At 56.4% G+C, this 12400-nt stretch overlaps 1 protein-coding gene across 3 annotated transcripts in view; it reads right to left on the bottom strand.

The window, feature by feature from the left end:
• The window catches only part of VAC14 (VAC14 component of PIKFYVE complex), a 97890-nt gene that overhangs the window by 55769 nt on the left and 29721 nt on the right, over positions 1 to 12400 (bottom strand). For all 3 annotated transcript variants that reach the window (XM_032611798.1, XM_032611797.1, XM_032611799.1), the window contains exons 11-12: positions 11055 to 11199; positions 10761 to 10826 (exon numbers count right to left, since the gene is read on the bottom strand). In XM_032611798.1, the coding sequence (XP_032467689.1) occupies positions 10761 to 10826; positions 11055 to 11199 (211 nt within the window). The remainder of the gene's footprint in view (positions 1 to 10760; positions 10827 to 11054; positions 11200 to 12400) is intronic.

The raw sequence follows: 12400 nt of genomic DNA, 5'->3' as shown, positions 1-12400 counted from the left end.
CCGTCCCCAGGAAGGGTCCCCTGGGGGAGCCGAGGGAAGGTCAAAGGATCTCCACAGGCCCCGCAGCAGTCAAACTATGGAGCTCTAGGTGATGGCGCCTGGCACTAGCCGGCACTGGGACTGGAAGCCCCTGCCCTGGACACAGAGCAAACCTAGGTTGGAGAAAGCAGTGACCAGGCTCCAGCCTGGCCCAGCGCAACCCAGCCCAGGAGGGAGCGGTTTTCCCAGAAAAGCTTTCCGCTGCAACGGGGTCAGAGCAGGCCATGCCCAGCACTCTTGGGAGGCGGGTCCCGCAGCCTTGCAGCCCTGCCTTCTGCAACAAGCAAGGAAAGCACTGCCAAAAAGAACACTTAGATTTGGGGGTGGGGGAGAAGGACGGCTTAGGCTTAGACCTATTTTCCCACTGAGAAAACTACGCAGATTAAAACCTTGTATGGCTTGGTAAAGCAAAATCAACTTAAAAAAAAAAAAAAGGATTATATCTTGGTTTGTTGCCTGACTTTGAAGCATGCCCTTAGGAATCAAGATTGCTTTCTTTTCTTTCTTTCTTCTCTTCTGCTTTTAGTGAAGTTTGAAATGTGCCATACATGCCAAAGGCCAGCACCTACTGCTTATTAAGTTCCACAGTGACAGCACAGCATGGGTTCTGGCAGCCTAAAGCCTTCCAGCCTCCATCCCTCTGAGGGGAGAGGAGGGAAAGGCCAGCCTGGGGTGAGACAACTTGGAGACCAGTCCCCCCCGCCCCCGCCACCCCTTCTCTCCCACTCCCAGGGCTTCCTGCTGAAGCCAGCCATCGCTCACTTGCATCCCAGAGGCCCTGACCAGTAGGTGCACCTCCAGGAGGCAAACTCTCCCCACGAGCCAGACAGGGAACAGGCAAGGGGCCGGCCACGCTGCGGGCAGCTCGGGAGCAGTGTGCACCCTGTTACAGCTCAGTTACCAGGCGATGAGCCGAGGGGCCGCTGTCTCCGGGGCACCAGTCCATGGCAACCAGGAGAGCGGCGTGGGGCTGCCCGGTCTCCTGCCCACTACCAGGTCTCCACTTAATCTCAGCGTGCTTGCAAGCCACTCAGCTCTGGTCCGAGGAGGCAGAACCAGGCCCCAGCAAGGGAGGGAGGAGGGTGGGGCAGGCCGCAGTGGGGTCAGCTCACCACCTGCCCCACCCCGTCTCTTCACTTGCTCATAAACGCATCTGGGCACCTTCTATGTGCTGGACACAGCCTCTGTCCTCATAGAGTGTGAAAGGGCTGTGAGAGGGTCTGAGGGCACAGGGTGCTATGATGACACAGACGGGGACCTGGCCGGCCTTGATGAGCAGGAGTGGGTGGCGTACGTGACAAATAAGGCTTCGTGGACTCACGGAGCATCAAGCCGAGATCCTGACCTAGTTACTTCACTTCCCTGAGTCTGTTTCCACTTAGTAAAGTGGGGACACAGCAGAACGCACCCTCGAGGGGCTGCTGTGGAGACGGACTAAGACCACGCCTGCTGGGTGATGCCCAGCACAGGTCTGGCGTGGAGCGAGCGTTAGGTACACTTCCTGTCCTCAGCATCTCTAGCAACCAGAACTCCCCGCCCCGTCCGTGGGCCTTGCGAACTGCCAACAGGAAGATGTCAGGGAAATTTAGTTGACTCAGCTTTGGCCGTCTCTGGAGGAGAAGAAATCGACACATATCTTGGGAGAAATTTTGACTTCTCAAGATGCTGCAAGTGGGGTGGGGGTGCGGGTAAAAACAGGGCCCCTGGCCTGGCCACCACCACAAGGGCTATGGAGAGAGGGCATCAGGGCTGAGAGCTAGGGGCCTGGCCCCTAGCCTCCCAATAGGATCTTAGGCTGATCTGTTCTCAACCAGAGACAAGCATCAAAATCGTTGCGGGTTGTGGAGAATACCAGCACCCAGGCCATGAGGCTGCACCTCAGAGAACAATTCAGGCGGTCTGGGCTGAGGCCCAAACAGCCGGATTTTAAAAAGCTCCAGAGAGGGGTCCCTGGTGGTCCAGTGGGTAAGACTCTGCGCTCCCAACTGAGGGGGCATGGGTTCGATCCCTGGTCGGGGAACTAGATCCCACGCGCACACTGCAACTAAGAAGCCCGTGTGCCACAACTAAAGATCCTGCATGCTGCAACAAAGATCCCTCATGCTGAAACTAAGATGCGGTGCAGCCAAAACAAACAACCTACCTATTAAAAAAAAAAGCTCCAGAGGATTCTGACAGTGGCCCTGGTGTGCGTGGCTCCCTGTGGCACTTCTGTTGGGTTGTTGGACTTTCTAGGTGAGGTGACTGATCACTTCCTGAGTTCAAGGAGAGATGGGCTGCGGCAGGTGGTCTGCTCATCCCTGGAGGCCAGTCGGCCTGTAGCTCGGCTCTCTGGGAGCCCCCAGCCCTGTCCAGGGTAAGACGGTTCGCAACCAGCTCCCCTTTGTAGACTCCCTCCTGTGCCGCCCAGCCCTACTTCGGGAAAGCAAACCTCCCCTTCATCTGCCCTTCTCAGTCCACCCTCGCCTTCACCAGGAGGCCCCTGCCCAACTCAGGTGCTCCAGTTACGGTGCAGCTCTGGGTCCTCACTTGCCCATCAGTGGAGGGAATCCAGACAGAGATGAAGACTGAAAACTCTCCCGGCACACAAACCTGCCTTCCTAGAGCAGGTGATGGCGGCCGATGGCGAGTACTGTGGGTCCCCCCTTACCTGAAGGAGGCTGATGTGGGGCAGTGAAAGCACACAGTGCAGAGATATGGAAGGATGAGAGCAGCAGGCCTCCCCATAGGCTCAATTCTGGGACTGAGACCACGCGCCCCTCTCCCCTGCCCCCTCCACGGCAATCGTCTACATCAAGGGCTCACTGCAGAAGACCTTCCAGGACCTCTAGTGCTGACGGCCAGTGCCTCTGCTGGGCCGTGGGGGCCTGGGGCCACCTGTCCCTGTGGCTTGTGACTAGAGGCCTGTGTCTCTGCCCTGCTGGCCACAGCTTTTCTCCCTGCTCATTACTTCCCCTCCTCTCATTTCCTCTCCAAAGCCTCCAACGGAAGCCGCAGGGTGAGCCCCAGGGAGAGCTGAGTGGACCAGCCCCCGGAAGGCTGCAGCAGGAGAGGGTCCACACCTTCCTTGTTTCGGCTGTCTGTGCTGTGGCCCAGCTCATCTCTCCATGTGAGGTGGGCTCTCGGCGAGAGGAAGCAAGTTCTTGGCCCCTGACATCTCACCCCTCGGTTCTCCGGGCTGGCATCTGACCTGATCGTGTGATCTGACTATAAAGAAATCTTCGAAATTGAAGCGGGGGGTGGTGGGTGGTGGAGGGGTTGTTTTTGTTTGTTTTGGAGAGTGGATGGAATGAAAATTGGAGTGAAATAAAAACTGAGGCAAGGATATGAGAAGGAAAAACAAGCCCCATTCTTACAGAAGACTGTCCACTTTTGAGCAGGCTGCATTAGTATTCCAGGCAGTGGAGTCAGGACCACACAAAGTCAGAGCTGGAAGGGACTAACACGATCCAGTCCAACCGCAATTTAGGGAGGGAAATGGAGGTGAGGAGATGCCATGGACTTGCCCGGTCCCACGGGGAGAGTGGGCAGCGTGGAGCAGAGGCCTGTCCTCCTGCTCTCCACCCAGGCTGCTTCCACACCGCCCCTCAGCCGTCCCTGCCACTGGCCCATTCCTTCTGGATGGGGCCGTGGGTGGGTGAGCAGCCCCGGGGCAGCCCAATGGGGCAGGTCAAAGTCAAGTGTGTCCAGACTGAAGAATAAAGTGCACCCCATCCTGGCGGCACTCCCGCTGTGCAGCGAGGTCAGACCTCCTGCGGGGTTTTAGATGTTCTGCAATCAGACAGAGCTGACTTCCAATTCTGGCTCCTGGCAGTGTGACCTTGGGCAAGTTATCGTCCTCACGCCTGAACTTCGTCTTATGTCAAACTGGGGATAATGAAAACCACTCCAAGATCACCAGGCAGATTCCTTAAGGCAACAGATGCGATGCACTCTGACCAGAGCAACTACTCCATAAACTGGTTTCTGCCTCTCCTTCTCCCAGACACGTGGCGTCCGGCACACAGTAACCAGCACGGTTTCCAAAGGACGCCAGTGCTGGGGGCGTCGGACAGGCCATCACTGGCTCTCTAAGCTGCTGTCAATTACAGGGGCCTCTAAATAAGTGGCAGCCCTCATTTCTGGGGCAGACACTGAGGGATGGCCAATTTCCAACAGAAGGCCCTCCTTCCCGAGGGCAGGAGAGCACAGCCTGTCATGCTGGAATGTGAGTCAGAAGAGGAACCCATGGGGACTGGCGCCTCCCCACCACCCACAGGGCACAGCTCTTGGGTTTGGGGCCTCCCCCAATGCGGAAGGTTCTGTTGCCACCAACTAAATCCCTTTACAGCAGAGAGATGAATCCCTGGGCCCAACTGGCCGACCCCACCAGACCATAGTGACAAGGGCTCCTGGGGAGAGGAAAAGTTGAGGGAGTGCTTTTGTGGACCAGGTAGGATGAGGGATGGAGAGGGAAAGGGACATGATGCGACAGCACGGCTGCCGCTTCCCGAGGCAGAAGAAGTCAAAGGCAGCCTCGCTCCAAGTCTGCGCCGGGGGACTGGGCTCAGACCTCCAGTCAGCAGCAGCAGCGGCAACAGTCACAGCACAATCCCAGAGCCACTCTGCCCATCCCTTATACCGGCCTCGGCCCGTTTCTCTTTGGGGCGACTCAGCGTAGCCCCGCAGAGCTCTCTCTTTTGAGAGATTTGAGAACCTCTCCCGCTCCATTTCTCCTGGGATCTGGACCATGAAAACAAATGAAATCCTCTCCCTGTCCCCCAAAGCCCACCACCCTCAAATATAGTCGTGTCTGTTCCCTGATAACACCCCTGCTGGTGAGGGTCCGAGTGCCCCGAGACAGAGTGGGTTGATGGGCCAAGTCTCGCACTAGAGAGAAGAGCTGACGGCCCCCCCTTCCCTCAGGACTCAGCAGAGGGTGGGGCAGCTCTTGCACTCCCGCCCACGGGTCTGGACACTTCTGGGATGTACCATGGGGTAGAGGACAGGAAAGGCACTGGGCTACTCTGGACTGGGGTACATCACTGTTCCCATGGGGGACTTTAAGTACCTTTGTTAGATGCCCCCAGATCACTTCTTAGACCCGTCTAACTATCCCCCCATTATTCTGGCCTCCTAGTCATGGCTGTATGTCCCACTGGGTGTGACAGCCAGACCACACTTTCCATGCAGTTAATGGATTCCGGAGTTAGAAACTCTACCACTGCCGTGAGTAATGCCCTCACTAACCTACCTTCCAAATTTTCTAGAATTTGAACACATAAGCCATAAACTCCCATCCACAATTTCTCTTCATAGTTACTTTGCAACTAGGGGAGGGGAAAGAGGGGGGGACTTCTCCTGGATTGAGAATGTCTGCTCTAAGGTGTTAGGGACACCCCAGCTCCGAGATGTTGAGAAGCCTCTGGGAGGCTGCCTCTGGTGGCCCCAGGAGGTGTGCCCCTCTGGATCTCAATGGCATCAGCAAGAAGCTGTGGCAGTGAGAGGCCCCAGTGCAGGTCCTCTGCTGCAGATGGCATTTCTCCTCCTTCCCTTGGACCCGGGGCAGCCAGCTGGGAGCCCCTCCACCGGCAACACTGCAACACAGCCCACTGACGATGGGCTCCCTGCTCTGGGCAGCACTATCTCAGGGCTGCTGGGGGGCTGATAGAGGGGGAGGAAGCACAGCCTTCCTCTTGGTTTTTCTGTGACCTGGAAATGGACGATGAACCCCCAACAGCCCCACCTACTCTGGCCATCTGCAAAGGGCCTGTGTGGTCCTAGAGACAGGCAGGGAAACAGGACAGAGACCTGCTTCCATTCCAGCTTCTGCTGCTGAAACGGAGGCAGGAAGGACGTGGGGCAAACGTGGAGCCCACCTTCCTGATTTCAGTGTGTGTCTCTGCCATTTTCACAGAAATTATAACCAGCGTCGGAGGAGCTAACGTTTACCACGTGTTTACATGTGCTGTGTCCTGTGCTGAGCATTTGACATTCTCGATCTCATTTAATCCTCACAACAACCTGGGTGGGTGGTTCCACCATTACTTTCGGTTTTCAGATAAGAAAAGTGGGCTCAGAGAGGCTATGTAATTTGCTCAAGGGCAACCAACTTTTTTTTTGGCCCCGCCATGCGGCATGGGGAATCTTAGTTCCCGACTAGGGATAGAACCTGTGCCCCCTACAGTGGAAGCGCAGAATCCTAACCAACTGGACTGCCAGGGAATCCCCCAACCAACTATTAAGTGGCAGAGTCAGGACCAGACTCCTGGACAGCCTGGCCACCGGGCTGCACTGTCACTTGGGAAAAAATATTACCGGAAAGGAATGCCCCTCAAAGTCACAACAAAATTTTAAATACTGAAAGTAAACTTCATAATGAATAAGACCTACAAAAAAGACCTCGAAGCTTTACAAGATGACTCAAATGGGGACAAGCCCTGCTCCTGGGCAGAAGAGTTCAACAGAGCGAAATGCCAATTTCCCCTGAAGAACTTGGGGTGATGCACAGGTTGTTAGGAAGGGCCAGGATCGGACCAGGAGTTTTACTCTGTCCCCTTAAACAGTGGTCTATGAGGCATGTCCAGACATCATGGCCCTTTGCGCAGGCTGGAGCGGTTAGGCTCTTGCCCATGGTCCATGGTGAGGAGGGGTTAGAGCTCCTGTGATTCGAGCTCAGGTCTGGTGGCTGGCTGTCTGGGATGCTACATTCCCTTGGAGGGGCACCAGACATCCTTCCAGGTCTCTTCTGAGACTGAGACTTTTTATTTTTAATTCTACATATTTCTTTCTTTAAAATAGATTTTAGTTTTTTGAGAAGTTTTAGGTTCACAGCAATACTGAGCAGAAGGTACAGAGATTTCCCACATACCTCCTGCCCTTGCATGCGCACAGCCTCCCCCTTATCAGTCTTCCTCACCATGGCAGAGCATCTGTTACGATCGATGAACCTACACTGACACATCAATATCCCCCGAAGTCCATAGCTGACATGAGGGTCCACTCATGGTGTTGTACATTCTGTGGGTTTGGACACATGTATAATGACACGTACCCACCATTACCCCCTGAGGATTTTTTTTTTTTTTGGCTGTGCCGCATGGCATCTTAGTTCCCTGACCAGGGATTGAACCCACAGCCCCTGCAGTGGAAGCGAGGAGTCTTAGCCACTGGACTGCCAGGGAAGTCCTCCCCCCACCCGCTGAGGATTTTAAATCCAGGTTAGGAGGCAAGTTGTGCTTGAGAGTAAGATGAGGATGAGGAATCACCGAGCCACCCCTCCCCCCACCCCCTTGCAACTGAGCCAGCCGCACCACCAGGAACATGGAGAAGACCTGTCCTCTGGGGGCTCACGGACAGAGCCCGCCCCGGCAGCTGCAGGCTCGGGAGGCAGCCGACAACTGGCATCTTCCGGGCAGGGGAAGAAGCAGCCCCACCTCCCACCAGGGTCCAGCAGGAAGCTCTGTGCACGTGCCATGCATTCTGCGCTGTTGAATCGGGGTTGCATTTTCACTTAAAAACAAGTCATTGGATCTCCAGCTAATGGGAGGATTTCTACTCCAGTGCCAAGAATATTAATTTGACACCTGCAAATTCTTTCTGACAAAAGGGATTTTCAGATAAAGTCTGCAAGGAGCAGGCGGTACTGAGGAAACAGCCGCTTCTCCTGAATAAGGTAAAGCAGAGACGACCTGAGGATGCCAGGTGGGTGTGGATGGACTACCAAGCTGCCAGTGGGGCGGGGGAAGGGTGTGGACTACCAAGCTGCCACTGGAGCAGGGGGAAGGGGAGGCGGACAGAGAAACAACGGCACACAAGACACCCCAGTGAGGCCACGTGCCAAGGGGACTGCATGGTGGTGGGGGGCAGAGCTAGGTCTCTAAGGCTCTGCCCCTCCCTGTGCCCAGCTTTTGCATCATTAGCACTTGGGTACACTCTGTCCCCCGGGGGCCAGTGGCTCTCACCAAGGGTGATGGGCACGTGGGTGTATCACAATCATACATGATAAATGGAATGTCCCCGATATACAAAGAGCTCCTATAAACCAATAAGAAAAGCGGACAAAGGGTCAGGGGGCTGAGGGAGAATTTTTTCAGAATACACACACCCCTCTCCACACCAGACTGAGAGAACTCTTCTCAAGAACTTGTGGAACAAGAGAAAAAGGCATATGGGGATGACGATATGACTAAACACGAGCTGGGGTTCCGATGTGGGCGGTCAGGGCCGCAGGTGGTGAAACACGGGCATGGTGGTTAAGCGACTAAGAGGACGGGCTTTGGAGTCAAACAGATCCGGTTCTGAGTTTGGCTCCACCACTCCCCGGCTGTGTGCAGCTTAACCTCACCTCGCTCGGCCGTGTTTTCTGAACTGTAAAATGAAATGATAACAGTATTTCCCCCACAGAACTGTTGAACCTTCTCTAGATACAACAGCTAAGGGGTCTAAGCACAGTTCCTGGCACTGTAACGACCTCACACAAGTCAGCTGTTACAAATGGGCTAAACTGTGTCTTGAGGCCCCAGGCTGGATGTACGGCCCTGCGTAGGGTGGGCCACAGTTACATTCCATCAGCGAGGGGGCTCTGTGAAGCCCTCCCTAGGAAGGGGCCCCTCCCCACCAATCTGTGGTCCAACTTGACTAGATGGCCTTTCAGGGTCTTGCACCCCAGGGAGCTCCAATCTGAGATCAGGGCTGTACCTGGAAGTATTGGGATATTCTCACAGACAGCACTTCCTAGATACCCTGGAAAGGAAGCTCACTTCAGGAGAAGAGGGACTTTGTCTTGTTCATGGCTGTATTTCCACTGCCAAGTACACTGTACCCTCTCAAGGTCACCAGATTCGGTGGGGGACATTTGGGGACGTGATTCTGGTGAAGAACCAGGATGCGGCAAAACCACAACTCGCCACTGATACTGAGGTCCCTAAATCTTACCTCCCCTGGAGAGATGGGAAAGCAGGGACGTTGACGGCTGTTAGAGGAGCACCCTCCCGCCTCACCCCACTCCGGTCACTGTCCCCAGGAGCAGCTGCAATCCCCTCCCCACCGGAGGCCCACAAGATGGGCCCCAAAGCCCCACAACACCTGGCACTTCAGCAAATCGAGCTCCCACAGCCGCAACCTGAACAGAGCTGTTTCATGGACTGCGTCTCCTCCGGCTCCCTTCAAATGCACACGCACGCAAAGACCGATCGCGAGCAAAGAAGGCTGGATGGGCTTAAACGACTCCATTTAAAGGACTGAAAACTCAGCTGCTTCCACTGCAGTACTCGGGAAGGAACCAATCAGCAAAGCTATTCTCTCCCTTTTTGTATTGAAATGAGGGCCGTGACTGTGCAGTGAGTCAGTCCTAACTCAGGCAGAACTGGGCCACGTCCACCTGGGCCTCACACTGCAGCGGTGGTGGGGGAAAAAGGGGGTGGTGGCGTGTGTGTGCACAGGCGTGTGTGCGGTGGACAGGCAGGAGGGGACACGGGCAGACTCCCAGACCACCTGCTTTGAGTTTTCTGGAAGTGCAGAGTCCCTGAGAGGACCTAGAGGTGGACACCTGCCTGTCTGCATCTCTCTTCAGCTCAGGTTCAGGGAAGCAAAGTCAGGCTGCAGGACAGCTTCCCTGGGCTCCACACAAGCCTGGTACCAGCCCGGGAAGGACCAAGGTGCCTCCTGCCACGGGAAGTCATGAGCCACGTCCCTCTCCCTCTTTCTCCCACCGTGCCAGCCCGTCTGCTCTTCGTTCCCGCTGGGCAGCTGGGAGGTCTGCAGGTGCGCGCGAGCCTGCTGCCTCACCGAGCCCACAGCTGCCCGGAGCCCCGAGGAGGGAAGAAGAGGGGAGGGAGGGGCGGGTCAAGGCGCGGGCCGCCAGCGGCCAACACAGAGCCTGGAGCTGGTACTGGCGGAGGGAAGGGATGCTACCCCGGCAAATGGCAACACCCAACTACAAATCCTGCCCCTTGGCTGGGAAGCAGGGGAGTCCTGGTGAGGAAGTCCACGCAACAGAACGCTGCTGGGAATGGCGTGGGGAGAGGTGCGGCTGGAGGAGCCCCTCCCCCACATGGCCAGATGCAGGGTCCTGCTCCCCCTGCCCCACTCTGAGACACCCCCCCCGCACCTGGGGTTACTCCTGCTGCCTGGGACGGGGCCAGCCTCTCCCTTTAACTTTCGGTGACCCCAATAAACGCAAAGCTTCAGGGTCCGATTTCAAACTAGAGGTCAAAATGGAGTCCAGCTGAAACGAATCACAACTGACGCTCCTTGAGTGCTTAGCGGGTGCCCAGCACAGCACCCGGCATTTTTCGTGGGTCATTTCGTTCTCATAACCCCGTGTGCTGTTACTACCCCGTCGGACAGAGAAGGAAACTGAGGTGCGGAGCCGGGCAGTGACTTGCCCTAGTTTGGGCAGCTAGGCGGGATGGACCTTGCCCTTGGGCTCCCCATCACCACTCTCCACGGCCTTCCAGGGACAAGGAGCTCCCCGCCGGACTGGTTTCCTCGCCAGTGCCCTGACCCAGCGCTCTCTTCAGAAGGGCCCACAAAGACAGCGTCCTTATTCCCAAAGCTGAGGGCAGTAAACAGCTTTTCCCTTAATGGATGCACCTCACCAGGTAGGAGGAATAGGGTGATTTCAGGGGTGTTGATTTACGAGAACAACAACAACAAAATGAGCACCCCTCAGCTACACAATCCCATCAAAAGGAGAGGCTGGCAGCCGGGGCACAGAGGAGGGGGCACTGGTGACCTACCTCGTCGGATTCATCTGATAACGTCTGGAGTAGGGTAGGGAAGAGGCTGTCTGTGTGCCGGAACATCTGGAGAGAGCAGAGAAGCAGGGACCCACGTGAGCTCCCCCACTGCAGGGAGCACCTCCCAAACCCCCCTCAAGACACCGAGGGCTCCTCAGGCATCTGCCACCTCTCTCCTGGTCACGGTTTCTCCAGAACTGCAACGACCAAAATCCTACCAAGCACGGGCAGGCCCTCAAACTCCACCCAGAAGCAGCCGCGTGGCTTGCAGGGCTGAGGGGCCCGGGGGCTCACCTTCCGGGGGGTCTTGATGTAGAGGTGGTAGAGCCACTTGAGGACAGCGATCCTGGTCATCATCCCGATGGCCATGTTGCTGAGGTGGCAGCTCAGAACCTGCACAATCCCGTCGAGGTGGAGGGTGACGGGGGCCCTCTCAGTGCTGCGGGTGAGACCAGGAAGGAGCCAGGTTGAAGCCCATCAGGCCCCCGCCCCTAGAGCTGCAGACGCACCCTGGCCCCGCACACTGAGAAACGCACGCTCAGCCCGCTGTCCTGGGGCAGTGGCAGAGGGCACACACCGCGCAAAGCGCTCAGAGGGCCCCTCTCCCTCCGCTCCCCTCCTCCCTCTCCAAGGTAGGAGCTCCAGCAACCACGTCTGGGGAGGAAAGCCGTTCTGCCGGGCAGCCACCCGCTTCCCCTTTTTCTCTTTCCAGCACTAGCAGGCTTGTACCAGAGAAAACCTCTCTGATATCAAAGAGCTCTGCCCTAGCAGACCTCATGGTTGAAAGACTGTTTAGCGCCCTTAGGGCATTACGTCCAGACCCTTTGTTGATAAAACAAAACCACCATGTCCAGAGAGTCCAGGGGATGGCCCTGGTAACACCCCTTAAATCCAACAGGTCCTTCACCAGGCACCCAAAGAACACTTCTCCTGTGAGGACAGGGATCGTGGCTCTTTGCCTCGTCACACTCCAGGGCACTCAGCACCACGTTTGACCTGGTTGAGAGGCCTTGAGAGCTGCCTGTGAAGCTGTAACATTCTTGTTTGAGTCGGGGAAGAGGTGACACAGCCTCAGCCTACAGAATGGAGCTTGTTCAGGATGCCTTTGCTCCAGTGGGGCACAGGCTCCCCGCTTCCCTAGCCCAAAGCCCTGCTGGTCTCCAGGCAGAGAAAAGTCCCGCCAAGCAGCCCCAGGAAGGTTGGGTGCTGCTGGGACACTGACACTTAGCCCTCTGCCCAAAGCACGGTGTCCAGGCATTGGCCAGGGTAGTCGGGGATGGGGACGGCAAGGACAGAGGGCCTTAGGATGTCAGGCAGGGGCTCCTTTCCCCTCCGACGCAGGACACTATCGCTCGCCTGTACAAAACGGCCTTTCATGGTATTTCCAGGCTGCTCAATTATTCATTTGCATCAGGAACTCGATGCCTGTGCTTTCCCAATTCGCCTGCAGACTTCCTGAAGCTCATGTGAAGTGAATTCCTACCGGGAATGATCTTAGCTCTGTTAAGTGCTAAACGAAACTGCTGTTTAATACAGTTTGATGATTCCCCATGGTGCTCGTTTCGGGGGTGCAAGTGGGCACTTCTATCCTCTGGTGGTTAGAGGCGCTGGGCGTGTGAGTGACGCGACCCAGCAGACCT

This window comes from Phocoena sinus, chromosome 19 (assembly GCF_008692025.1).
Source record: "Phocoena sinus isolate mPhoSin1 chromosome 19, mPhoSin1.pri, whole genome shotgun sequence".
Lineage (NCBI taxonomy): Eukaryota > Metazoa > Chordata > Mammalia > Artiodactyla > Phocoenidae > Phocoena > Phocoena sinus.
Note: the sequence above shows the minus strand (reverse complement) of the source record. Positions and strands in the feature narration are given on the sequence as shown.